We start from the raw sequence: 26,729 nt of genomic DNA, 5'->3' as shown, positions 1-26,729 counted from the left end.
TTATTACTTCAGCCATTGCTATTTTTCAATTCTCTGTCACTAGAACTTGCTTCTGCTGGTTCTTTAAACACACTTGCATCATCTTCATGGTGAATTTCGAATTCTTAGCACCTGTATCAGTTAGGACTAATGCTATTCTCTCTCCAGTTTTCTCAGGTTAAAGACAATGTTCTTATTCTGAATAACTCATTTTTCCGATTCAGTCCACACTTGAAAGCCTTCAGTGTGATGAAAATAACCAACAAAAATTCTTAGTTTTCCTTTTGGATCCCATTTCTTGTACCTATTTTTTGGAATATGAACAAAATACTTTGTCACAAAAATATGAAGCTTACTCAGCTGTACTGTGTAATCTTACCCTCCTTCACATCACCTCTTGATTTTCACTCATTTCCTAATTAATTTTTTTAATAGCTTTGAGAGGAGTAAGATTTACAAATAAACTTTTTTACTTATCTTCTTTTCTTGTAGTTGGCACCAGTTCGTCATGTCTAGGGATTGGTTATTGAGGCTGAAATTTTTGACATTGTAGGTTCCAAATGACATGATAATGTTTAAGAAATGTTTATTGTGTCACATTTTTCTATATCACACCATCTTTATAATTTCCATTTCATTTTCAAAAATTACATTGTTATTGCTAAACATAAACACATCCAATCAAACAAGGGCCATGCCCACTACTTCATTCTGCAGTACTAACTGTATTCCAGAGAGTTTACAAATTTTGTTGACAAATGAATATCCACCAATTTATGTCATTGTTTTATAAATGAACCCAGAAATAAATTTAATGAATATCATCAGATTGGACAATTATAATAATAGGAATTTGAAGTATACTAGACATTTCATAATTTCAAATGTTTCTAAAAGGAAAGTAATTTTAACTGTACATATAGAGCTATTATGTGTCGATTGTGTCTTTTTATACATTTTAGCCTGAAATATACCACATCGTGTACAAAATCATATGAAAATATTTTAGAAAACCAGATGAGTTAATATTAACCTATACAAGATTTGAAAATATTTTTGGTATCGATTACTTCTGTTGAATAAAGGTAATGTTAGAGGATGGTGTCCCTTCACTACTGTCTTTCCAGTTCATACCTCGTAGGGTTCCAGGTACCACTTCTATTCAACAAATAAACAGCGAGCAGATGCGTTTATTGCTTCTGCACACAAAAGCTTAGGCAGACCCTGAGCTAGCAACATGCTTACAGTGAATTTCACAGTAGTTCAGTTAGTATGCTCAGCACATCTGTTCTGCTCTGGAAAATACATATTTATGATGAAGAATGGAGCACCATTTAATTTCATCAAATCTTGAACTCCAGTATTCTCAAATTCCCTTCTGCCATGACACTGAAATGCTTTTGGTGATTGACCACAGAAATTCTTCACAATGGTCAGCATTTCCACAATCTTCTCTTCAGTCTCGGACATCTGCTTGAGAAAATATACCATGTGTAGTCTTAAAAAATCACAGATAAAACATGCAAAATATTCAGCTCCTCCCAGAGATTTACACTCTATATGTCCACACAGCTCAGTGTGAATCACTTCTTTAGGTTGGATAGCACGCTGCTATCATGACTGAAAACTGGTCCAGTGCTGCTTCACCTTAACAAAGGCCTCGCAAAATTCTTCGCCAAAGTCTTCAAATTTAAGAATTATTAGACCTGATGTTTGCTTTGATGAACCAAGTGTTCATGCAAAATTTGCAGAGGTTCCTTTCATGCAAGATTTACCTTAGGATAACACAGATGCATTCATTTTGTCACTTGAATCAGTGTCTTCAATGAACTGGCCCTGTGTATCCCACATGCTTTAATGATGCCATAGATTTGAAACTCACACTTGCCTTTCAGAGAATTAAAGTCTAATCCATTGTCCACAGAATATGACACAGAAAAGATATTTCTTCGCCCTTCTGTGATATACAAAAGATTATCCATGTGGCATAACTTCCACTGTCCATGGACAAAAGCTTCAGAATCATTATTCCCTTTTCCTAGTATGTTTATAGTCAAATCATTGCCCATACATATCTGCAGTAGGTTTGCAAACTTAGTAAGTGATTTGTACCACTTGATTTTCTTAACCGTGTGATTCATTGTTCCACAATTAGCGATCCGTGAGTCCTCATCTGATTTCACACTCATTACTTCACCAAGGAAAGTCTGGTCTGGCAGTTCACTTTCATTTTTTTATGGACACTTTTTTGTTTTTGTTTGACACTTGGACACAGTCTTTTAATATGACCAAATACACTACAATCAAAACTTTTAGGCTTCATTTTGTTTGTCAAATTTTTGTACTTATTTTATGAAGTAACATTCTTGAAAGTGACACGGTCTGCATTTCTTATTTCTTTAACATTTCCTTTGGTAGCAAACAGTGCAACTAATTCATCACATTTCTCCCTCTGATAAGCACAACGATTTTCATCAAATGTCAACAAATCCATCGAATATTTTAGTGCCTTTTGATCTCCAGATCTTGCCCATCACGACTGTCACAGACTTTGATAAATTCAGGCAGTGTGTCAAGTAATCACACTATTAATTGGGTTTCATGCTGAATTGCTGCATACAAAGAACCAAGTTTTTTAAAAGAGCGAGATCTGTCACCATGTCATCACTTTAAATCATATAAAAATTGAAAAATTCTGACTGAATAGGATGTGCAGCTTGCTTTGTTTTCCGTTCAAACATGGCATATAGCCTATCTCACATACCTCATACACTCTCACATGCAACCAACAACAGCATGAATTTTTCTTCAACATTTCTAATAATAATCTGTCTTGCTGGACAATCAGCTTTGCCCCACATTTTTAGCAAAGCATTGAACACATTTATTTGGGATTTTGTAGCATCTCCTGGGAAAGCCGTCAGTTCTTGCACATTGCCAATACACATCTTGTATGCATCGTCTGATGCACGTAATATTTCTCATACCCCAAACTTCCATATCATGTAATTTTCAGTGCAACACAGTTTCTCAGTGCCATGGAAATCCATTGTAGCCCATAAAACAGTTCAGATTTAAAGCTGCAAAAATTATGCACAAACATACTGCAAAATTGTTCTGCCTGGTGTAAGGAGGAGAAACGCGTACCATCACGGGTCCGACTTTGTTAAAGGTCGGATTGTAGCCTATCGCGATTGCAGTTTATCGCGTTGGTCAGGATCCAATGACTGTTAGCAGAATATAGAATCGGTGGGTTCAGGAGGGTAATACGGAATGCCGTGCTGGATCCCAACAGCCTCGTATCACTAGCAGTTGAGATGACAGGCATATTATCCGCATGGCTGTAACGGATCATGCAGCCACGTCTCGATCCCTGAGTCAACAGATGGGCACGTTTGCAAGATAACAAGCATCTGCACGAACAGTTCAATGACGTTTGCAGCAGCATGGACTATCAGCTCGGAGACCATGGCTGCGGTTACCCGTGATGCTGCATCACAGACAGGAGTGCTTGCGATAGTGTACTCAACGACGAACCTGGGTGCACGAATGGTAAAACATTTTTTTTTCAGATGAATCAAGGTTCTGTTTACAGCACCATGATGGTCGCGTCCCTGTTTGGCGACATCGCGGTGAACGCACATTGGAAGCATGTATTCGTCATCGCCATACTGGCTATCACCCGGCGTGATGGTATGGGGTGCCATTGGTTACACGTCTTGGTCACCTCTTGTTCGCATTGACGGCACTTTGAACAGTGGACGTTGCATTTCAGATGTGTTACAACCAGTGGCTCTAACCTCCATTCGATCCCTGCAAAACCCTACATTTCAGCAGGATAATGCACGACTGCATGTTGCAGGTCCTGTACAGGCCTTTCTGGATACAGAAAATGTTTGACTGCTGCCCTGGTCACCACATTCTCCAGATCTGTCACCAATTGAAAACAAAACGTCTGGTTAATGGTGGCCGAGCAACTGGCTCGTCACAATACGCCAGTCACTACTCTTGATGAACTGTGGTATCGTGTTGAAGCTGCATCGGCAGCTGTACCTGTACACGCCATCCAAGCTCTGTTTGACTCAATGCCCAGGCTTATCAAGGCCATTATTACGGCCAGAGGTGGTTGTTTTGGGTACTGATTTCTTAGGATCTATGCACCCAAATTGCGTGAAAATGTAATCACATGTCAGTTGTAGTATAATATATTTGTCCAATGAATACCTGTTTATCATCTGCATTTCTTCTTGGCATAGCAATTTTAATGGCCAGTAGTGTAGTAATGAATATGAACTTAAATTAAGTCAGTTGTAACACAACTCAGTGAGTAGGAAACATACAACATTTAAAACATTCAACTATCTGGTGGGTGGGGTGGTGGCACAGTGCATGCAATCATTGATTGTTGGTGGCTTCTCGGTTCTCTCAATAAACAAGTATGTAAAATACAGATTATTCCAAAATGATCTTTTCAACTTTGATCACACACATTTCAGAAATGAGGATAGGTAGAAAGGTTGGGTTTGCTGCATAATATTCACTCACACCTAAAGTTTTAGTACCATTTAACTGAGTTCAAATTGTAGTAAATAGTGTGTCTAAGCAATGTTCCAGTTCCTCCCATGTCTGGCCTAGCTTGTTGTCATTAATGTGTGCAATTGCTGCTCTGACGTGAGCTTGCAGTTCCTGCACTGGAGTCTGAAAAAAAAGAGGTAAATAAATAAATAAGTAAATAAAAATAAAATAAAAATCTAATTGGGTTTCTGATGGACCTGTGTGTTATATTAAGGTTCCATCAACCTTTCCAGACACTATGCCATCTGTTGGGGAGAGGTAGCCATTTTAATGATTCAGTAAGCTGGAAGAGTGGGATGGCGAGGAACTTTTAAGTTTGTGTGAACATTGTGCCACAACACAAACTGCACCTTTCTACCTATCCCCATATAGTGATCAACATTGTAAAAATAATTTTGGAACACCCTCTAATTGTATAGGAGACGATCTAAGCATGCTTACTACTTTTTAAATATAAAAAGAATGAAACTACCTATGATCCAGTCCTCTTTTAGTGAAATTTAAGTAAGATTTGTTAAAATCTATTTATTTTCAATCAGTTAAATTGTTCCAGACATATAAAAGGCCCAGGTTTACCCCCGACAGTAGTATACCCCCCTCCTCTCTCCAGAATGCCTCCACACACACACACACACACAAAACATTATTAGACCTAATACTGCATTACTGCTGTGTGATTTTGTGTTGATAATCCTGTACTCAACTTGCTAGAAATCGTGTTCTTCCTGCCAGCACACTTAACTATCTCCCACTATATCTAACTTCAGCCTCTCCATTTCCCTTTCTGTGATCTGCACTTTGATCAGAATAACAAAGTGACTGACAGTTAGTTGTTTACTGGAGAGCTATCATAGCAACGACAACCAGAGTATGGGTTTGGTCAGACCTTCTGTCCTACATAGAGTTGTCATATCGCTCTGTTACCTCAGCTGTCAGTTACGAGCCAGCTGTGCACAACAGTGGGGTCTAACATAACTGTTGTGATTTGTTTTTCTATGCTTTGCTTCTCTCTGTGAAACTGCTTAGGAAAGTGATAAGACTATTATGGTCCTGCAAAGTGAACTCTTTATGTATGAAGGTACTTGGGACACAATTTGGACAGCTGCTGCTACCAGAGCCATACTATCTTTGCACAAAACAGTAAACCAATGATTCCTCCCCTTCCATGCTCAACTGTCTGTCACTTTGTCCAGATATACCTACATAATTGAGGAACATAAAATTCAGTGATTCAATTCACAAAATGCAAAATTTATTGTTTCTAACAATTACTTCCTGAGTTGTTCCCCACCCGGAAGATCTGAATGTGATACTGTTTATCCTAGAAAGATGCCAGGATCATTAAACCATACAATAGAACTTCATTTCCTCACAAAATTTAATAGCCATAGTTTCCTGTTGTTTTCAGCCATCTGCAGTATTAATGTAGCAGGTCCATGTTGGCTAATGTTAGAAGCACAAGTCAGTCATCCATACTGCCATCCCTGTAAGTGCTGAAAAGTAAAAAGGCTGCTGTTCCTTTTCAGGAATTTTATGTTAGCCTGGCTTCTCCATAGATACCCATTCAGTGTGGTGGCACATATCGTATGGCTATTTTTATTATTGAGGCATGCATACCGACCCACTGTGGCATGGTCCATGGTTTTTGAGGGTCCCTTTTAGTGTGGAACTATATTAATGAGTTAATTTATTTCATCTAAATCCTATGCCTGCTTTCTATTTTCATTGTTGTGTGCCTAATTTGACTTTGTTTGCCAGTAATTCCATTGCACAATGTGTAAAGTATGTCCGAAGACTAAAATTTTAATGGATTGTAGATATGTTTTGATCCTGGAAATAGTGAAGTAACAATTATTATTGCAATCTTGTATTGCTACTCACCACAAAGAGGTGGTGAGAATAGCAGTCACATTTAATAGTAGACTCAGCTATGTGGTGAGTAGCAATCTATTCTAATATCCATATTGTTATTTCATTCTAGAATTTTCATTGTTTTACTGTAATCCCAAGTATTCATTGTAATCACAATTTCGGTAGCAGTGATGGCATTGAATTGCTATATCAAGTGTTGTGTTGTGTTTTGTGTGTGTGTGTGTGTGTGTGTGTGTGTGTGTGTGTGTGTGTGTGTGTAAAATTATTAAATCTCAATATAAATAATGAGTATTTTCCTCATTTCAGATTTCTCTATGAACTGGATATCCCACTGGAGGACAAAATTAATACCATTGCTAGGGAAATGTATGGTGCTGGATCAGTAGAGCTGACTCCTGAAGTAAAGGCAATTCTGGAAAAATATGCTAAACAGGTAAATAAAGCTTCTCCTTGTGGAAGTTTATTAGTTTAACTGCAGCTGTGATTTACAGATCTGTACACATACATTACCTAGGAGTATTGTTCATATTGATGCTGTTGTCTGGTGCTCGTAGTTTCCTTTCACCTGATGACTTTTATTTGATTCTCAATAGCAGCCTTCCTCTTTCATGTCATAATAAACTGAATTACAGCACGATATTAGACTTTTCTGGTATGCATCTGTATATGCACAAAATGTATTAGACATTTATGACATGTATGACAATTATACCTATAGTAAATTAACACAAGGGCCCCAGATTAAAAACTCAATCAATCAATTCAATATTTAAATTATTACACCACCAATACAATCACAAAACAAGTATTAACATTGTGCTGTGTGCATTCTACTGCTAACTAAAACATGTCATTACAATGACTAGCACAAAGTAAAATTAGTTTTATGACTGATATCAGTTCTGTAATGATTTAATTTTCATTGTCCATTTATGGGTGCTCCATCGCCAAACATGTCAGCAGAGTTTTCAATCAACTTAGTGCTTCCTGCACACATGAACACCTTTGTCCTATGGCCCCCCATATTGGTAGTTATTTAAGGCTTTACTACTTTCTTAATCATCAACTTTTAATGGTTATTTAGGATTTTGATTTTTTCTTCACTTACAGTATATAACTTGACTCCTTAAATTATACTAGGATGCTATGATAATTTAAGTATCTGAGTAATTTGTGTCTTAGCAATAAAAAATAACATTAATGAGAGGCCAGTCAAATGTATATGTTATTTAGTAAGCTGCCAAAACAAACAGAAGCTACTGACAGCATACAACAGCAAAGTTTTTGAAATAACACACGGAGTTGGTTGAAACATATATTACTATCATGCCCATACATCATGCAAATGCGCACACCCCTACGTTCTCAAAACACAGTACCTGCTGTCTGAGGGACTGTTAGCATTACACTGAAGCCACTTAGTCTTATAATGTGTAATCAGTTCCAGTTGTCAGAGAGCTGCACTCACCAGGTATATCGCACTGGTGGCGATTTATACAACTACAAAGAAGCAGAGAAGAGTTGAAAAATTTGAAATAATTATTAATATTTCTTGTTTTTGGAGGGGGGGGGGGGGGATGGGGATGAGGGGGAGGAGGAGGTACAGGACTGGAAAGATGGAAAGATAAGATACAAGTGATGTAGATTTGTTCTTTCCAGATGAAAATGTGAGTTGTGATTTGGATTGTTTTCCATAGGAGAGAACACCCCTTCACAGTGAAGTGGAAGCCAAATCAAGATTTTTATTCTCTTTCCAGAAAATGTAAGGTTACTAGCACAACAGTTTTATTGAAGACTGTTTGTAGAGCAGCAGTATAAGCCATAAAGCCACACATCTTCATTAATGTAATGGCCAGACACCACATGTAATGGTGTCACATTTGTACCGATCACTACACTGGACCACTTGTGCCTGCAGAATGGCATCTGTGGAAGACTATGGAAATAGGATCGTCCAGTATTGCAGTGAGTGCGAACTCAAGAATGCTGACTGAGTAAAACATTCTTTATTATTCATCATTTCTCATATAGTACGTAGATGGCAGTGCCCATAAACTGACTGTGTCCTGTGGCAGTGGGTGGGTCTGCAGTAGCAGTAGAATGCAGAGATGGTGTAACTGGAACTGGCAGCGGTATGGCTTTTCTGATACAAGCAAAACCTCTATAGTATAGAGAGCTTATGGCAGTCCTGTACACTGTCAATGGCTCAAAGTGAGTGGCAGGGACAAGAAGACCACGCCCCAAGTTGAGCTGGGGACTCTCAAAAGCTGCCTGGGGTGTCGGACAATGGTGTCTGATGGGTGGCTTCACCTATGAGGATGGTTTGATAAGTTTGGTAAAAAAGCAAGAAAAAATGTTTGTTTTGTAAACAACTCACATTAATTCTCAACACAGTCTCCTTTAAGGGTTATACATTTCATCCAGTGATACTACAGCTTTTCCGTGCTGCCAGAAAAATAGGTTCTGTCAAACTCTGGAAAATACTTGTTGAGTGCAACTACCAACTCCGCATATGATGACAGTTTCTTCCAAGCATGCCAAAGTTTTAAGTTAGGGAACAGGAAGAAGTCACTTTGGGCTAATTATGATGAATAGAGTGAATGAGGAACCAATTAAAAGCCCAGTTCACCCACTTTTGCCATTATTATCACTGATGTGTGGCATGGTGCATTATCCTGATATGAGTCCTTTTCTGCATGCCAGCCCTGATCTTTTTTTCAGTCAAAGCATGTTTCAAACAACTCAACAATGAATTGTAATAAGGTCCAGTTATGGTTCTGATTTTTTTTTTTTTTTTTTTTTTTTTTCAAGTAATTTATGAGGATTATTCCTTGACAATCCCAAAAGACAGTAGTCATCACCTTACCAGCTGATAAAATGGTCTTTGCCTTCTTCAGTGTACTTTCACCAGACTTTTTCCATTATTTTGACTGTTTTTTGACCCTGGTGTGTAATGATGGGTCTAGGTTTCATCTGCAGTCTCAAATTGGTGCAGAAAGTCTTGTGGTTTACTATTAAACATCGCCAGCCGTTGTGTTTAAATGTTGTGCCCAGATGCACTTTTGGTTTACTGTGAACAGTCACAGATCCCATCTCACGCATAGCTTCTGCATAGCCAGTTCCCCAAGCAACATATTATGCGCTCACTCAGTTGAGGTGCCTACAGTCTCAGAAATCTCATGAATTTTAATTTGATGTTTTGTATTACCATCTCATGGGTTTTGCCAATAGTTTTCCTTATTGTGACCTCAATTGGATGGCTGGAGAATGCTTTGTCTTCGGTGCTTGTCTGACCATGTTTAACTTCTTTAATCCAAAAGTAAATGGTCTTCAATGATGTTGCAGAGTCCATGTGAACTTCATCCAATTCTGTTTTGATTTGTGCGTCAGTTTAATCCTTCACATGAAAATGGTTAGTAACATTTTTCTTGTTTTTTGGTTGCAGTTGACACATTGACCAATTCAGATCGTTGTCAACAATGAACTGTATTCTGTACATTGTTGAGATTAATTATATGATCCTTGGAATAATCAAGCTTACCAGCCATAAAGGCGCAATAGAAATGTGCCATTATTTCATGGATATTTACCAGACTTACCAGACCACCTTCGTAGGCAGATGCAGTTCAGAGCCCGGAATCATCAGTGCTGTCTGTTATGATGCATGGACCAGTGGCTTCACCTAGCAGATGGTGTTGCTCGATGAAGCTGTAACTGCTTCATTGCACCCACAACTGATGACTAGCATGGAGACTACTCTGGGAAAATGCAATGTGCAAAGGAACTGCTGCTACCATCTTCGCTGGGAGTATTTATATAAGGAGCATTCAAAAAGAAACGAGCTGGAGGCAAAATTACACAAACCAGTACCTGTATGTTAGAAGTATTGACTCTGGCTGTTGAGAAACTTGTCCCACTGTGACACAAGGTGGTGAATGGCTGTTTCATAAGATTCAAGGGGCTGCGATGTTAATCAGTTCCACACGTACAGCTGGATGTTGTCATCCAAGGTGAGTCATTTGCCCCTATGCTGATGTTCTTGGCCCCCTTGTGATTCACTTCCTGCAGCATGAGACAACAGTGAAAGCCCAGCATTACTTGCTAACCTTGACCACCCTTCAGATCAAAATGACCAGGCAATATCACCGATGGGCTCATTTTGCCCCACAACAATGCAATGCCAACACAGTCGCGGCACTCCTGCAGAAATTCAAATGGGAGATTCTCGTTCGCCCTCCATACAGTCCAGACCTATCTCCCTGTGATTTCACCATTTTTGGTCCCCTTAAAAAGTCTCTGAGGGGGCAAACAGTTCACCTTGGATGACGACGTCCAGCTGTACGTGAGGAACTGGTTAATATCGCAGCCCCGGGGAATTTTTGAAACAGCCATTCACCACCTTGTGTCACAGTGGGACCGGTGTCTCAAGAGCCAGGGTCAATACTTCTAACATACAGGTACTGGTTTCTGTAATTATGCCTCCAGCTTGTTTCTTTTTGAAAGCCCTTTATACATGCTTGGCCACGGTGTAGTGACAGGAGCTCACACCTCTCTCATACCTAGCTGTGAAACATTGTTTTAGGCTAGAACTTGTAGCAATTTAGTCTATACTGATACAGTAGACAGCTGTGTTGCAGAATGATATACTAGCATTATAGCAGTACCCAGCTGCAAACTTATGCCGATGTTTGGGTGATGTGGTCTGCCTTAGACCGATGCCACAACATTGACTACAGTAAGAACAAAACTGGCTTTGACAGAGCAGATCAGTGTATAGCTATTACTCATTTGCCCAAAAGACTTTGAAGCTATTTTTCCTCTTATTTATTATATTAACAGTCACTAGTTTCATCTTATACAAATAATAGTAGGTGGAATGTATCTTTAGTAGTCTATGTGAAGAGAGTAGGGAAGAAACTGCATGAAAAGGGAGGAAATATTTTTCAGTTTTGTTTCTTAGGTCCTCTAATGTAGTCTGTAGCTCATCCATGTCTTCCTTGATTTCTGTAATACACTTGATGTTGCATCTGAGAAAAGTCTGAGGTTACTATTAATGTAGTATTAATCCACATGCACGATTAAGTGGATTAATACTATATTAATAGTAACCTGAGACTTTTCACAGATGATGGAATTATCTCTAAGGCCAAATGTACATGTGAGAGTATTTCACTCTCAAAGAGCTTTTGTGAGTAATATGTATCATGTGAACAGCGACCAAAGTCAGCTCATCCGTAGGATCCAAGAATGAGTCAAGATATCAGGGCTGGGATACACGTGAGAGTTTTTTGCTCTCCGACAGTTTGGTACTCTTGAACAGTACTCAAAGAATTGTTTACACCAGGGGTAAATTTTAGCTGATAGTTACTGTCTTATAATTCCTTGAAAATACTTTCCGTGTGTGTCTGAGGGTCTTGTGAGTGCAGATGTTGGAAGTGTTTACACATAGCAGGGTGGGAGTGACTGTGAGAGCTGATAGATCACTCTCCATGAGATTTCCCTGTCATAGTTCTGTACATGAAGGAAGAGTCTGTAATGGAAGTGGGTCAGGCTGCAGCTGAACTTTTGATACTTTAATGGCAAAGAAAAAGTGTAAACGACCATGTTCTTGATGGATAAGAGAGTGGCTTAGGTGGTGGGAAGGAACAAATACTCTGTAATAGAATCCAAAATTGCAATCTAGATACTGTTATGCATATCCATTAGTGTTAAAAACAGACTGCCTGTGACATTAATATTTGTAGCATCAGCTATGTTTATACTAAGAACAGATACCATCCGAAAGAACAGATACCATTGGTGACCATGCCATGTGGGTTTCGTGGGAGGCATGCCAGAGATAAATCCCTGCAGTCGTGCTATCCTCTGTGTCCTCAGTGGCTCAGATGGATAGAGTGTCTGTCATGTAAGCAGGAGATCCCGGGTTCGAGTCCTGGTCGGGAAACACATTTTCATCTGTCCCCGTTGATGTATGTCAATGCATGTAAGCAGCTAAGGGTGTTCATTTCATTGTAATTTCAGCTATGTTTATTCACTTTAATATTTTGTAAAGTAACCATTATGATGCAATGCCATTACACAAATTTCATCTTGATACTACAGACATTCAAAAGCCAAATATGGCAAATATCTAATAAATGAAACATTTCTGGACACAAAATTATTTGACTGTCTTTCCTTGTATGGCTTAGGGAACCACTTGTATATTCCTGAAGGTCTGTTCTTCAACACTTGATATAATAGTATAATCAATAAATACCATGTCTCATAAAATTGTACATACAGCTGTATTGCTTGAAGTTAAATGACAGTTTTGTGAGTTCCACGATCATTACCGGTGCTGTCAAACTTCATTTCTTTCTCTATGTTAATTAATCCATGCTGTAAAACCAATTGCCATGATTCTGTGAATTGTGGATATTCTGGTAAATTTCTTCTTTGGGGGCGTTAAAAAACTGTAGAAATTTCAGCCAACAATCTTTGCTTCTTGTCTGTTACTGTCGTCCAGTAACTGTGCATTCTATAATGCTGGTCTTTCCTCTTATAAGCTAATTAAATACACAACTTCATCCTGAGTCCACTTCCTGGCGACTTTTTTCATTATATTTTTTGTGACACATCACTGACATTCACTCACAGCAGCCTCAACTGTACGGAAAAAACCAGTATACATTGATACTGTGATCTGTTGATATGGTGCAGTGCGTAGCAGATATGGGAACTGAGTATCATCAGTGATTTTTGTTTTTTAATTTGCGTTTGTTGATCGTATGTAATACGTCTATGATGTTTTTATAAGTTATTTGCTGTGTAGTATTGTTTAAGTCTAGAACTTTTGAAATAGGCTAACTGCTTGTGGTGTTAATTTAGGAGGTAAAACGGGTGATTTCTGCACTCAGAAGCATGCTACAGCCGCATATTATAGCTGAAGACAAACAGTTTCAGGGGTACTTTTATTTAATGAATACACGAGTGTGGTAAATTATATTACCAAGGTGTAATACTTTGAAATGTGGCACAATTTAGGGATGCAATATGGCTGCTCAGTACTCTCAAAGGACTTTCAGCTCTTCCAATAATACCGATATAGTTTTCCTTGTCTGAGAGCTTTTATGAGCAGCTCACGAAAGACAGAGGTTGCCACCTACATGAGAGAGCAGGACTATCAGAAACCTTGCCCCACTCTCTGACACTGCTGGTCAGCTGACTCATGGTGCAGTTTACGCAACGCATATTACTCACAAAAGCTCTCTGAGAGTGAAAATCTTTTGCATGGACACCTTGCTTCACATAGTCATGCTCTGTGGTTTAGACCTCTCCTGTACATGGCAACCTCCATCTCTCGAGAGCTGCTCACCGAAGTTGTCAGAGAAGAAAAACCATACTGTCTTTGTTGGGAGAGCTAAGAGTATTCGTAGAGTGCTGAGTGGCCTTATTGCATCCCAGATTTTTACCATATTTCACAGTTTGTACACTACCACATGTTAATAATATATTTTGCCATACTCATGCATACATCGAATCGAATTACCTGCAAAAACTGCTTGTTTTGAGCCATAATATATGGCTGTTGCAAATTTCTGAGTGATGAAATTGCTCATTTTACCTCCTAAATGAATAATCTGTACTTAAACAATACTACACAGAAAATAACATGTAAAAACATCATGACCTTATTATTAACAAATGAAAATAAAAAAAAATCACTGAAGAGACTCAATCCCATGTTAATATGGAAATATGAATGAAAAACTATCACGCTACACACTGCACCACATCAACACTAAAATAAGCCACTTTATGAATGTGTACTAGCATTATTGTGACAGTTGAGTGTACTGTCACGATGGATATGCACTATGAGTGAATGTCAGCAATGTGTTGGGAAAAAAAGCAATGAAGAAAGCTGTCAGGAATTGGACTCAGGGATGAAGTTGTGCATTTAATTAGTTTGTTCATTAGTTTGTACAAAGAAAGGCCAGTATCTTGTAATGTTCAGTTACTGGACTACAAGAACTGAGATCAGAAGCAAAGTTTGTTGGCTGAAATGGCTACAATTTTTAATCTCTACAGAAGAAATTTACTGGAATACCCACAATTCAAGAAATAAGGCAAAGTAGTTTTACAGTTTTATAACAGAGATTAATTAACATAGAGAAAAAAGTGAAGTTATGTTTGAAAATAACTTGAAGCAATAATATTTCATGACATGGTATTTATTGATTATATTATTATATTGGCTGTTGAAGAACAGACCTTAGGAATTCATGAGTGGTTCCTTAAGTCAGTTCAAATAAAAAAGGTTCAAATAAATGTATATCGAGGAATGTTTCATTTATCAGATGTTCACCCTATTTGATTTTTGAACATCTGTAGATATCAAGATGAATTTGGCATAATGTTATTTCATCATAATTGTTTCGTTGCCAAATATTAAAGAGAATAAATGTAGCTGATGCTATAAATATTTGCGTCGCAACAGTCTGTCTCTAACACTAAAGGATTTATGCATTATAGTGTGTAAATTGACTATTTTGGTTACAATTACAAAAGGTATTTCTTCCATCTCCACTGGTGTAACTGTTGTTCTCATGAATTTCAAAATTTTTGTGAATTTTTTATCACAAGCTCTACAGTGAGATTCCTGCATGCTCAAAAATATCGTCCCATTGCCTGAGCCACTCTCTTATCCAACATGAATATGGTTGTTTATGTTTTCTTGCTATTAAAAGTGCAGCTGCAGCCCGACACACTTCCATTGCAACCTCTCCCTTCACATATGGAACCAGGACAGAAAACCTTGCGGAGAATGATCTCTCAGCTCTCACGGGCACACTCACGCTGCTGTTTGTAGGCACTTCTGACAACTGCTATCACAAGACTCTCATATATTTACAGAAAGTTCTCACAAATAAACTATCATAAACTGAGAACAAAAAACTTAGGTAAATCCAAGCCCTGAAGACATGTCATAAAAGCTGCACAAATATTCAGTGTCATCTTGATAACATTTCAAAGTGTCGCAAAGGCTACCAACTCAATTTAAACATTCAGAAATGTAAAATTGTGCACAATAAATAAATAAATAAATAAATTACACAGTCTTTCATGACTACATTATCAAGGAGTCATTGCTGGAATCGTGCAACTACTACAAATACATGGGTGTAACAGTTTGTAGGAATGTAGGAATGGAACAATCACCTATGCTCAGTTCTAGGTAAAGCAGACCAATTTTTGAAAAATACACTATGTGATCAAAAGTATCCGGGCACTTGGCTGAAAATGACTTTTGGTGACAGCTTCCACTCTTGCAGACAAATTTTCAATCAGATGCGGGGAAGGTTTCTTGGGGAATCGCAGCCCATTCTTCACGGAGTGCTGCACTGAGGAGAGGTATCGATGTCAGTTGGTGAGGCCTGGCACGAAGTCAGCATTCCAAACCATCCCAAAGGTGTTCTGTAGGATTCAGGTCAGGACTCTGTGCAGGCCAGCCCATTACTGGGGTGTTTTTGTTGTGTAACCACTCTGCCACAGCCCGTGCATTATGAACAGGTGATCGATCGTGTTGAAAGATGCAATCGCCATCCTCGAATTGATCTTCAACAGCTGGAAGCAACAAGGTGATTAAAACATCAGTGTAAGCCTGTGCTGTGATAGTGCCATGCAAAACAACAAGGGGTGAAACCCCCTCCATGAAAAACACGACCACACCATAACACCACTGCCTCCAAATTTTACTGTTGGCACTACACGCACTGGCATTTGCCATACCTACGCCCTGCCATCAGATGGCCACATTGTGTACCATGACTCATCACTCCACACAATGTTTTTCCACTGTTCAATCGTCCAATGTTTACGATCCTTACACCAAGCGAGGTGTCGTTTGACATTTACCGGCTTGATGTGTGGCTTATAAGCAGCTGCTCAACCATGAAATCAAAGTTTTCCCACCTCCTGCCTAACTGTTATAGTACTTTCAGTGGATCCTGATGCAGTTTGGAATTCCTGTTTAATGGTCTGGATAGATATCTGCCTATTACACATTACGACCCTCTTCAATGCCAGTGGTCTCTGTCAGTCAATGGACGATGTCGGCCTGTATGCTTTTGTGCTGCACATATCCCTTCACATTTACACTTCTCTATCACATCAGAAACAGTGGACCTAGGGATGTTTAGGATTGTGGAAATCTCACGTACAGACATATGACCAAATGACACCCAATCACCTGACCACAATTGAAGTCCGTGAGTTCTGTGGAGCAGCCCATTCTGCTCTCTCACAATGTCTAATAACTACTGAGGTTGCTGATTTGGAATACCTGGCAGGAGGTGGCAACACAATGCACCTAATATGAAAAATGTATGTTTTGGGGGGTGTCCGGATACTTTTGATCAAATAGTGTAGCATAATTAGATAGAGAAAATTTACTCACAAAGCAGTGGCAGGAGAAAACAGACATAAAAGTTATGAAAATGTGCAAGCTTTTGGAGCCAGTGGCACCTTATTTTGGAGGAAGGGCTGAAGGGAAAGGAAGAAGGATGACAGAAAATAACTTGAGAGGTTTAGGAAATAGGGAAAGTCGTTCAGAACCCTAGGTCAGGGGAAACTTACTGGATGGGATGAGAAGGAAAGACTGATTGTTGGGGACTGCATCGAATGATATTTGAAAATCTGAGATCTTAAAGGATGACAATGAGGTGGTAAGCAAGACACAGCTTATTGACAAAATGTCACACAAGAGTTAATAAGAGGGGAAAGCTACGTGCATGATACATGGTAGACAGGTGGAGTGAGGAGGAGGGCAGGTGAGGAAAAATAGACAGATAAGAAAATAAGATATAGAAAAGTGAAAGGGAGCAAATGAAAGGAATAGCTGCTGGAAAGAAATGCCGAGAACAAGGAAATTAACATAAGTTTAGGCCAGGTGGGTGGCAACAACCAAGGACATGTAACGCCAGTTCCCACCTGTGGAGTTCTGAGAAACTTATATCAGCAGGGAGAATTCTGTTGGCATGTGTGGTGAAACAGGCACTGAGGTCACAAACACCTTGTTGTGAAGCGTGCTCTGCAACAAGATATTTTGTGTTGCCAGTATACATTCTCTGTGCCAGTTGGTCCTAACTTTGTAACTTGGTGGGTACCACCAAGTTACCGATTAGGTTGAATGGGCAAAGACCAAAAGCGTATACGGGCAACACACAGTATTCTGTTGCAGAGCATGTTCTACAGTAGTACAGTCATGACATCAGTGCCTGTTTTGCCACACTTGCCATCTGAATTCTCTCCCCTGATATTAGTTTCTCGTAACTATCCAGATGGGAACTGGCACTACATGTCCTTGGTTCTCGCCACCCAACTAGCATAAATTTACATTACTTTCTTCTGTCTCAGCAATTCTTTTCAGTAACTATTTCATTTCTCACCCCTTTAGTTCTCGATATCTTTTATTTTCTGACCTTTCTATTCTTGTCCTCTTCACCTGTCTACCATGTATAGTGCACTTAACTTTCCCAATGCACTTAACTTTCCCCTCTTTGTTTTGTCAGTAATCATGTGTTTCTTATGATCCTAAATTATATCCTTAAGCTCTTAGGTTTTCAAATCTCATCCCATGGAGTTCCTAAGTCTGTCTTTTCATCTCATCTCGTATCACAAGTCTCCCCTGACCCAGGGATCAGAATAACTGTTCCAATCTCTCCCCATTTCCTAAACCTCACCAGTTCTTTTTCTTTCACTCCTCTTCCTTTCCCTTCAACTTATGGACTATAAGAAAGGGCCACTGGCTCCAAAAGCTTGCAAATTTTAGTACCTTTACTTGCGTGTTCTCCTCTGCCCACTTTTACTCAACAAGTGGGCACAGGAGAACACGCAAGTAAAGGTACTGAAACTTTTATCTATACGATTACATTATATTTTCAAAAATTGACTATTTTTATTTTTAAGTTCTATTTGTATTATATATAATTTCAAAACTATTAATGTACAAATTACACATTGTGTTGTGATCCGCATGGAAATGTCACAAAAACGAGAGACCACTGCATAACTAGATGTAGCATTTCTTAGCATGCCTTTTTGTTTAAGTTACAGGAAGGATGACTAATACTTACCTTAATGGGCTGTATTCCTAGCTATAAGACTAAAGTGCACATCATTTACGACGGTGGCCGAGTTTAGGTTCATTCTGTGCATCTGACGTCACAAAACATAGTCAGCCAATGAACAGAGAACGACGTTGCCAGAGCTCAACTGCAGTGCAGAGCACGGACGAGTGTCTTCAGTTTTAGAAACGTTCAGTCATAAATAAAGTAATTGAACAAAAGCAATGTCTTGCTAGCAGACTTTCTTTTATAGAAAGTTTGGAAAAAGCATTCTTTATACCAATTGCTTCATATTCTATTAATTAATTAAACCAAATAAGCAATAAGCCTCCTAATTCAGGCGATAGCAAGGAAAGGTGTTTGTATCATTCTCACTAACTGCTTTTTCGGAATAAAGAACAGCGGTAATTGTTTATTTCCTATTGTACTTCGACGAAACATGAGTAATTCGTAGTCATACCAACAGTGTTTCTCGGTATTTTGCGTGATATTTTAAAGTCCTCTGAGAGATCTGTTGAATGATGAGCTGTGTTAGCCTAATGGTTGAAGCATATGGTTGCTAAGCGAAAGATTCTGAGTTCAAACCTTGTTCGGTGCTTAATATTTTCTTTATTTAAAAACAATATCGAAGTGTCTTACTTCATGAATTTTATTCGTTTGAATGTAATTTTTTGAAATTTCTAGTGGCAACAAAAATCGACCATACAGAAAGTATACGCTAACTCTTACGCAAACTCTTCAAAATTTCGTGCAATGGTTTACTACATCTAATGCTGCACAATAACTGCGTTGAACATCGAAACAAAATTAAGTCATTTATGGGGGGAAGGTATCAGTCAAGAAGATGTGTAAAAATCAAATTTTTGGGCCAAATAGTTTTCGTGAAATCAAAGCAGTCGAAACACCATGTGTCTGCACAGGCGAGCAGTGCAGTGATGACAAAATCGCGCACAGCGCGGAATGCAGGGAGCATGTCTCTGTAGCAGCGAAAGGGTTAATGCGGCCGTGGTGGCTTTACTTCATAAACTGCGTGCTCCCCCCTAAACGTAAGTTTGCGAACTATACTATGGCGCTGCATCTCTTGGCGTGTACAACTGGCAACGCAGCAATCTCGCGTGTCTGGGCGGGCATGCGCGAACCGCCAAGATAAAAGATTGAACTATAGTACTCATAGCTTTTTAAAAACATTTGTTGCTGGTTGCAGTCTCTGCCTCAAGAAACTTTAATGTTCTGAGCTTTAAGAACTACGCTACTCTTTGTAAAAAGTAAAACACTCTATAGCAGTGGTCTGCAACATGCTGCAATAAGACAACGTATATAACAGTGGAACCATAATGAGTGATTCAGATGGCAGAGATGTAGCATGCACATAGGCCCAACAGCACCCTCTTTTATGTGGCCAGAAAGGTCAGTGTTATGCAATGCTCAGTCAGTGCAGAGCTGTCATATGAAGTGGAAATGTGCAACCAAGTGGCACTATGCCTTGCTGACATGACAGGGTGGAACACAGGCATGTGATTGTGTTCGAATGGGGCAGAATGATTGGTCTCTTGTGGTGGGTCTGTCATTCCATGATATTGCAGCTTATACAGGGCACGCTGCTTGAACAGTGAGGCATATGTGGAACCCATGGAGAGAGGAGGGCCCATACACAGCAGTGACTGGATGACACAATGTGCCCAGAACACTGAGATTACCACCATCTTGTCTGCTTGGCCATAACAGACAAACAGCTTTGTTCACAGTGTTGGCATGACACTGGAGCATTGCAATGAGTGTGGACATGACTGTGTTGATAGATTGATGCCATCTTCTGTGGGCTAAACTGGTGCCATGCATGATGGGTCGGCTTCCATTGACCAGAAACTACAAAAACCACAGACTGCAATGGGCATGCGAATGCTGACACTGGGGTACTGAGTGGCAAAATGTAGTGTTTTTGGATAAGTCCCACTTCAACTTGCCCTACAGTGATGGTTGCATGTGCATCGGTCGCTGTCATGGTGAACACAATCGGGCAGACTATATTGTTGAGTGGCATAGCGAACAAATATCAAGTGTGATGGTTTGGGGCACCATTCCCTATAACATGCAATCTGGCCTCCTATGTCTTGAGGCAATTTGAACATCAGGGAGGTTTTACAGCCTGAGGCACTGCTCCTCCTGCAGGCTGTTCCATGTGCCATATTTCAGCAGGACAATACCCTGCCACATGTGGTGAGGAATGTGCTAGCCTTCTTTGAAGAATGATGGGTACCACTGTTTCCCTGGCGTGCCTGTTTGCCTGACATGTTGCCCATCAAACATGTTTAGGATATGGTTGGCCGGCAACTTATTCATTCAGCTGCACCATAGTTGATACTTTGTGGATGCATCTACAAACCGGGTGGCAGAGTATTTTCTAGCAGCATATTCAGGGGCTCTTTGATTTCATGCCACAAGATCTAACTTCCACTGTCACAGTGCATATACAGGTTTGTAATGCTAATCATTTATGTAGTGTCATGTTCCTAACTGATGGAATAAATTTCTTTGTCATCACAAATCTTGGTTTGGTGTTTCACTTTTTCCAAACAGTAGAGTACATATTTTTTCTTCAGAGAGGAAACAGTTATTGAGAAAGGTTGGGAAGGGGAATGGAGGCAGTTTACTCAGGCCATGACACAGGGCTCCAAGATTAACAGTTAGCTGGAGAGCTCTTGTTTGTATATGAGTATTTTACTGTGCAAACTGGCTTTGAAAAAGTCTCTCTTTGAAAACCCCATTTACAGACTGACAGCACTCACTCTAAATCTTTTAAATGCCGTGTGTGTGTGTGTGTGTGTGTGTGTGTGTGTGTGTTTTGGATAGCTTTCTGCTGAATTTGTGAATTTTAGTTTATTTGTCTCGTAATGTACATAATCTAAATCACTTGATTCAGGTACAGGAGACATGTCAAAATAATGGCAATATTTCACCATAAACAAAGAACAGCTGATGTTAACAAACAGCATAATAATAATAATAAAATTTTGTTATATTTACATCCAATGAAATCTAACCCTTAATTACTCCTTACCCAAATTATAATTTCATCCTCTACGAATTCTTCTGTTGAATAGTAGTATTTCTCCCACAGAATCTGCTTTAACTTCATTTTTAAAATTTCTGGGTTCATATTAAATATGTTTTGACCCATTAATTTGTTGTATATTGTCATCCCTATGTACTGTGGAGTCCATGCACATAAATCCAACTGGTGTGTGGCTAGCATAAAATTAATTTTATTTCTCTTATTATATATGTGGTTAAAATGATTCTCCTCAAATAATATTTGTCTGCTGTGTAGGAAGATTATACTTTCATAAATGTATATTGAGGGAACAGGTTGGATTTGTAGTTTCTGAAATAATGGGTGACAAGACTCTGTTCGCTGTGCACTACACGTGTATCTGACAAATTTCTTTTGTAGTTTCAGTATTTGAGATACATTACTTTCACTTGAACTTCCCCAAAAAAATTATCCCATATCTAATAACAAATTCAAAATAACTATGATAAGCAATTTTTTGTGTACTCAAATCAGTGAAATTCATTGCATTGCATTGCAAATGCAAAACTGCGTAGTTTATTTGATAGGAAGTCAATATGTGTGTTTGTACACATTTAGTCCCAGGAATTTGACCATGTCAACTTCTTTTATAATTTGATTGTTATGTTGTATTTTAAGTTCCATACATTTTGAATGTTTAGTTTTGAAATGTACCGTATGGGCTTTTGCAATGTTCAGTTTCAACCGATTTAACTGGAACCAGTTTTATAAGGTATCCAGTCCATGTACGATGGAGCTTGGAATTTTTTCTGTAGCATCGTCTTCAATCAAAACAGAAGTATCATCAGCAAACAGAACTGATGGGGTAAGTCATTTACATAGAATAGGAATAGGATTGGCCCCAAAATGGAGCCTTGAGGCACACCTTGTGATACTGTGCTCCATTTAGAATAATAAATCACTGCATCTGAGGTGATAGTTACCCTTGGTTATCTGTTGTGTAAGTACAATGTGAATCAATTTACAGTATTGTCCTTAATCCCGCATTTGTTTAATTTGTAGATAAGCAAGTCATGGCTCGCGGAGTCAAATGCTTTTGTGAGATCACAGAAGATACCTATAACTTTACTCCTCTGATCAAATGATTTGCATATCTTTTCAGTAAAGTTATTCACTAGATCCAGAGTGTTTTTTCATGGTTGAAATCCAAATTGGTTACTTATAAATGTATCATTTTTTATCATAAATGACAGGACTGGAAGAATAGAAATAGGGCGATAGTTTCCCAAGTCTCCCCTCGATCCTTTCTTGAAAGGACGTCTGACTTTAGCATACTTCAAAACATCAGGAAAGCATCTCTGTTCAAAAGATTGGTTGAATATTTTATTTAGGGGAGGTGCTGTTATGTCGCACACTGTTTTAATCACTTTAGTAGGTATCCCTTCGTACCTAGCAGAGTTTTTATTTATTTTTGATGATAATATAACATTTTCCACATCCATTATTGTGAATTATTTAAAATCTGTAAGATACTCAGCTTCTTGATAGAGTCCCAAGAGATTTACTTTACTGCGATGCTCTGCTACAGTAACATCTGACTTTGTCACATTTATGAAGAATTCATTTAAAAACTCTGACATTTGAGCTGGGTTTACAATAAAGCTATCATCTACTTTAAACCTAGATATTTCATTATTACCAACTCTAACACCTAACTCTGATTTGAGAACAGATCATACTGCTTTGTATGTCTCATGAATAAATGGCATACATGGGTTCAGAATGTGAAGATCTTCTTTATAAACCAACCAAATATTCTATTAATCTGTTGCAAGTGGAAGACAGCCAGTGTTACCATTGTCAGAAATAAAATATTTTCCATACACCATATATACATTATTTAACAGCAAGCTTTCATTTCAATCAGCTGTTGTAGAAGAGCAGTGGCAGCTGCTGTGCAAGAGCACAAGAGCGTGTGAACGATCTAACTTCTGATACATTGCAGATTTTTTGGTTATTTTCCTTTGAATGCTGTTACATGTAGTGTAAATGTGGTAATCTCAAATACACAGCACTAAATCAATGTGCGATGCTACATTGCTACTTCTCTAGACTTCATGGAACTTGGCAGCAGGGTTGTGAGCACACTTTCAGTTGTTCACATTTTAAGGAGCTTTTGCACATGTGCAACTGGTGTGATGCAATTGCCTTATGCGCCAAATACGTACGGATTTGATAAACAACGTGCACTGTTCATGGCATGCACAGCTAGCCCTTACTACTCAACTTCAAGTTTACCTCCATGCCACCAAGTGATAGCACTTTGCAGCAGACTTTTATCCCCATTCGCATGGCATAAATACCACTAGACAACAGCACACTACTCAGATACACCAATTCACTCACTATATAGTAAAATTAGATCGGATGTCCATATACATTACAGTTATACTGACAGAAAAACCTATTTTGTGGCTTTCTGAATGAGTTGAAGTATATTAAGTATTGAATTTTACCATACAGTAATCCATTCGAGACATTGATTCTGGAATTGTAGCATTTATTCCTGCTTCTGAAATCTGTTGGTCTTATGGCGAGTCAGGTTTATCTGTGATGTAGCTCCACACTGAAGAGCCAAAAAACTGGTACACCTGCCTACTATTGTGTAGGGCCATTGGGAGGATGCACAAGTGCCGCAACATGATGTGGCATGGACTCGACTATGTCTGAAGTAGTGTAGGAGGGAATTGACACCATGAATCCTGCAGGGATGTCCATAAATCCGTAGGAGTATAAGTGGGTGGAGATCTCTTCCGAACAGCACGTTGCAAGGCACACCAGATATGCTCAAAATGTTCATGTCCGGGGAGTTTGGTGGCCAGCGGAAGCGTTTAAACTCAGCTGGATGTGTGGTGTGTAACATTGTCCTGCTGGAATTACCCAAACCCGTCGGAATGCACAGTGAACATGAATGGATGCAGGTGATCAGCTACAAGTCTTATGTACGTTTGACCTGTCAGAGTTGTATCTGCACGTGCCCACACCATTACAGAGCCTCCACCAGCTTGAACAGTCTGCTGCTGACATGCAGGGTCCATTGGATTCATGAGGTTGTCTCCCTACCCGTACATGTCTATCCACTCGATACAATTTGAAATGAGACTTGTCCGACCAGGCAACATGTTTCCAGTCATCAACAGTCCAATGTCGGTGTTGACGGGCCCAGGCATTGCATGAAGCTTTGTGTCATGCAGTCATCAAGGGTACACAAGTGGGCCTTTGGCTCTGAAAGCCCATATTGATGATGTTTTGTTGAATGCTTCACATGCTGACACTTGTTGATGGCCCAGAATTGAAATCTGCAGCAATTTATGGAAGGGTTGCACTTCTGTCACATTCTTCAGTTGTCATTTGTCCTTTTCTTGCAGGTTTTTTTTTTTTTTTTTGCCACAGTGATGTCAGAGATTTGATGTTTTACCAGATTCCTGATAATTCACAGTACACTTGTGAAAAGGTCATACGGGAAAATCTGCACTCAGTTTCTTTGGTACTTCAGTGTATGTAAATATTCACAAAAAGCTATCTTACTGTTTTGTCTGATATTCACTTAAAATATGGAACCAACGATGGTGTGCTTTGGGTCCTTATTGTTCACAGTGCCTCATTTGTATTGTACTCAAGTGACCATGCTGGTAGACATTACTACCCGAATTTAATCATTTCCACAACTAACAGTTTGGAGTTGGTTGTTTACTGTGCTGGAATCTGCTTTCGTTTGCTGTGTCAGCATGAACTATGTTGGATCCGTTTGTGGTAACAGAAAGAAGAATTACCCGAATAAGTTAGTCGCAAAGGAACTAAAGCCTCCCAGACCAGATCCGTTGACTCAGAAAGCAATGAAATCAAATAACCGTGCTTACAAGTGAACATTTAGGAAAAAGTATATAACAAGCATAAGTTGTTGTGTAGGTGCAATATAAGAATGTCCCGGAAGTTAATTCGTGGATTAATACATATGTTAAAGATCTTGTACATTTGTCCAAAAAAATAAAAATACACAAAAATATGAAATGGGGAGTAGCAAAAGCTTAAATATTATTTCATTCTTGCCCTAAATTGTACTTAATTATGTACAAAACAACAAAAGTCCACAAAACAGTTCTTTCTTTGTCAGAAAAGTTATGCATATTATTATTATTATTATTATTATTATTGGCAGTGGCAGTAGTTGTATAAACTTATTGATAAGCATAACTGTTACACAGCAGATGCTATTAATTTCACACTCACAAATTTATCTGGATCTAAAAATTTGTAAAAACCCAGAATGTATTATCTTAAGCTGCCACTGGCTTTCAGGTATAGTGGAAGATTGTTACGTCCCTATGTACAACACCTATAAAACTCATAGGCAACAAGATATAAAAATAAAATTATTTTGCAAATGGAACACTGCACTATGGTGTGATGTGTCCAATACGGGCAGGCAACACTGTATGCAATCTGCTTAATACACATTTCATGAAAGTGCCAACGAGTTCTTGTGCATCATTGTGCCACTAGTCTACAAGGGCAATGTCAGACAGTAGGTTGTGAAAGGTTTTGGCATATCTGCAGCATGTCCATTAGGTTTGGTAAATGCCTGTGGTATTGACTTAAACACTGTGGTGGGCACCCATGCAATCACGGATTTCAAACAGATTGTCATCAACTATCTCTAAAGAATTGTATTTCTGTAAAAGGAATTTGAAGACACATGATTGTGATGAGAATTTGTGTTTTAAGTGTTACATTTAAAGGCAAGTAGTTGCTTTCCATGGAAGAGTGTAGGCATCCATAGTTGTTGTCATCTTCAATAATACTTTTCTGGGTATATGAATGTGTCATCGTGTTGTGTATAGCAACAGTTCAGCCACTTGTAACAGTGGCCAGAGTGCTGGTCTACATATCAACATAACCACCCAGCCACATATCAGGAATAAATTGTTTTATTTAAGACTTGACTTATTTAAGACTTTATTTAAAACATTTAGTTTATTCTGTACATGTTTTACTCAGTGAAGAATGACTGTACTATTGCATTTGTTCTATGAGTGGCCTTGATGTTTTGCAAATGGATGATTCAGTGCACTGGTTGAAAAATGGAACATCAATACAATTTA

At 38.8% G+C, this 26,729-nt stretch overlaps 1 protein-coding gene across 1 annotated transcript in view; it reads left to right on the top strand.

Annotated features, from left to right (window-relative positions):
* LOC124794632 (C-1-tetrahydrofolate synthase, cytoplasmic) overlaps positions 1-26,729 on the top strand; it is a 148,792-nt gene that overhangs the window by 119,818 nt on the left and 2,245 nt on the right. The window contains 1 exon segment of the mRNA XM_047258139.1: positions 6,733-6,859. Within this exon segment, the coding sequence (XP_047114095.1) occupies positions 6,733-6,859 (127 nt within the window).

This window comes from Schistocerca piceifrons, chromosome 4, assembly GCF_021461385.2.
Source record: "Schistocerca piceifrons isolate TAMUIC-IGC-003096 chromosome 4, iqSchPice1.1, whole genome shotgun sequence".
Classification (NCBI taxonomy): Eukaryota; Metazoa; Arthropoda; class Insecta; order Orthoptera; family Acrididae; genus Schistocerca; species Schistocerca piceifrons.
The sequence above is the reverse complement of the archived record's forward strand: the minus strand, read 5'-3'. Positions and strand labels throughout refer to the sequence as shown.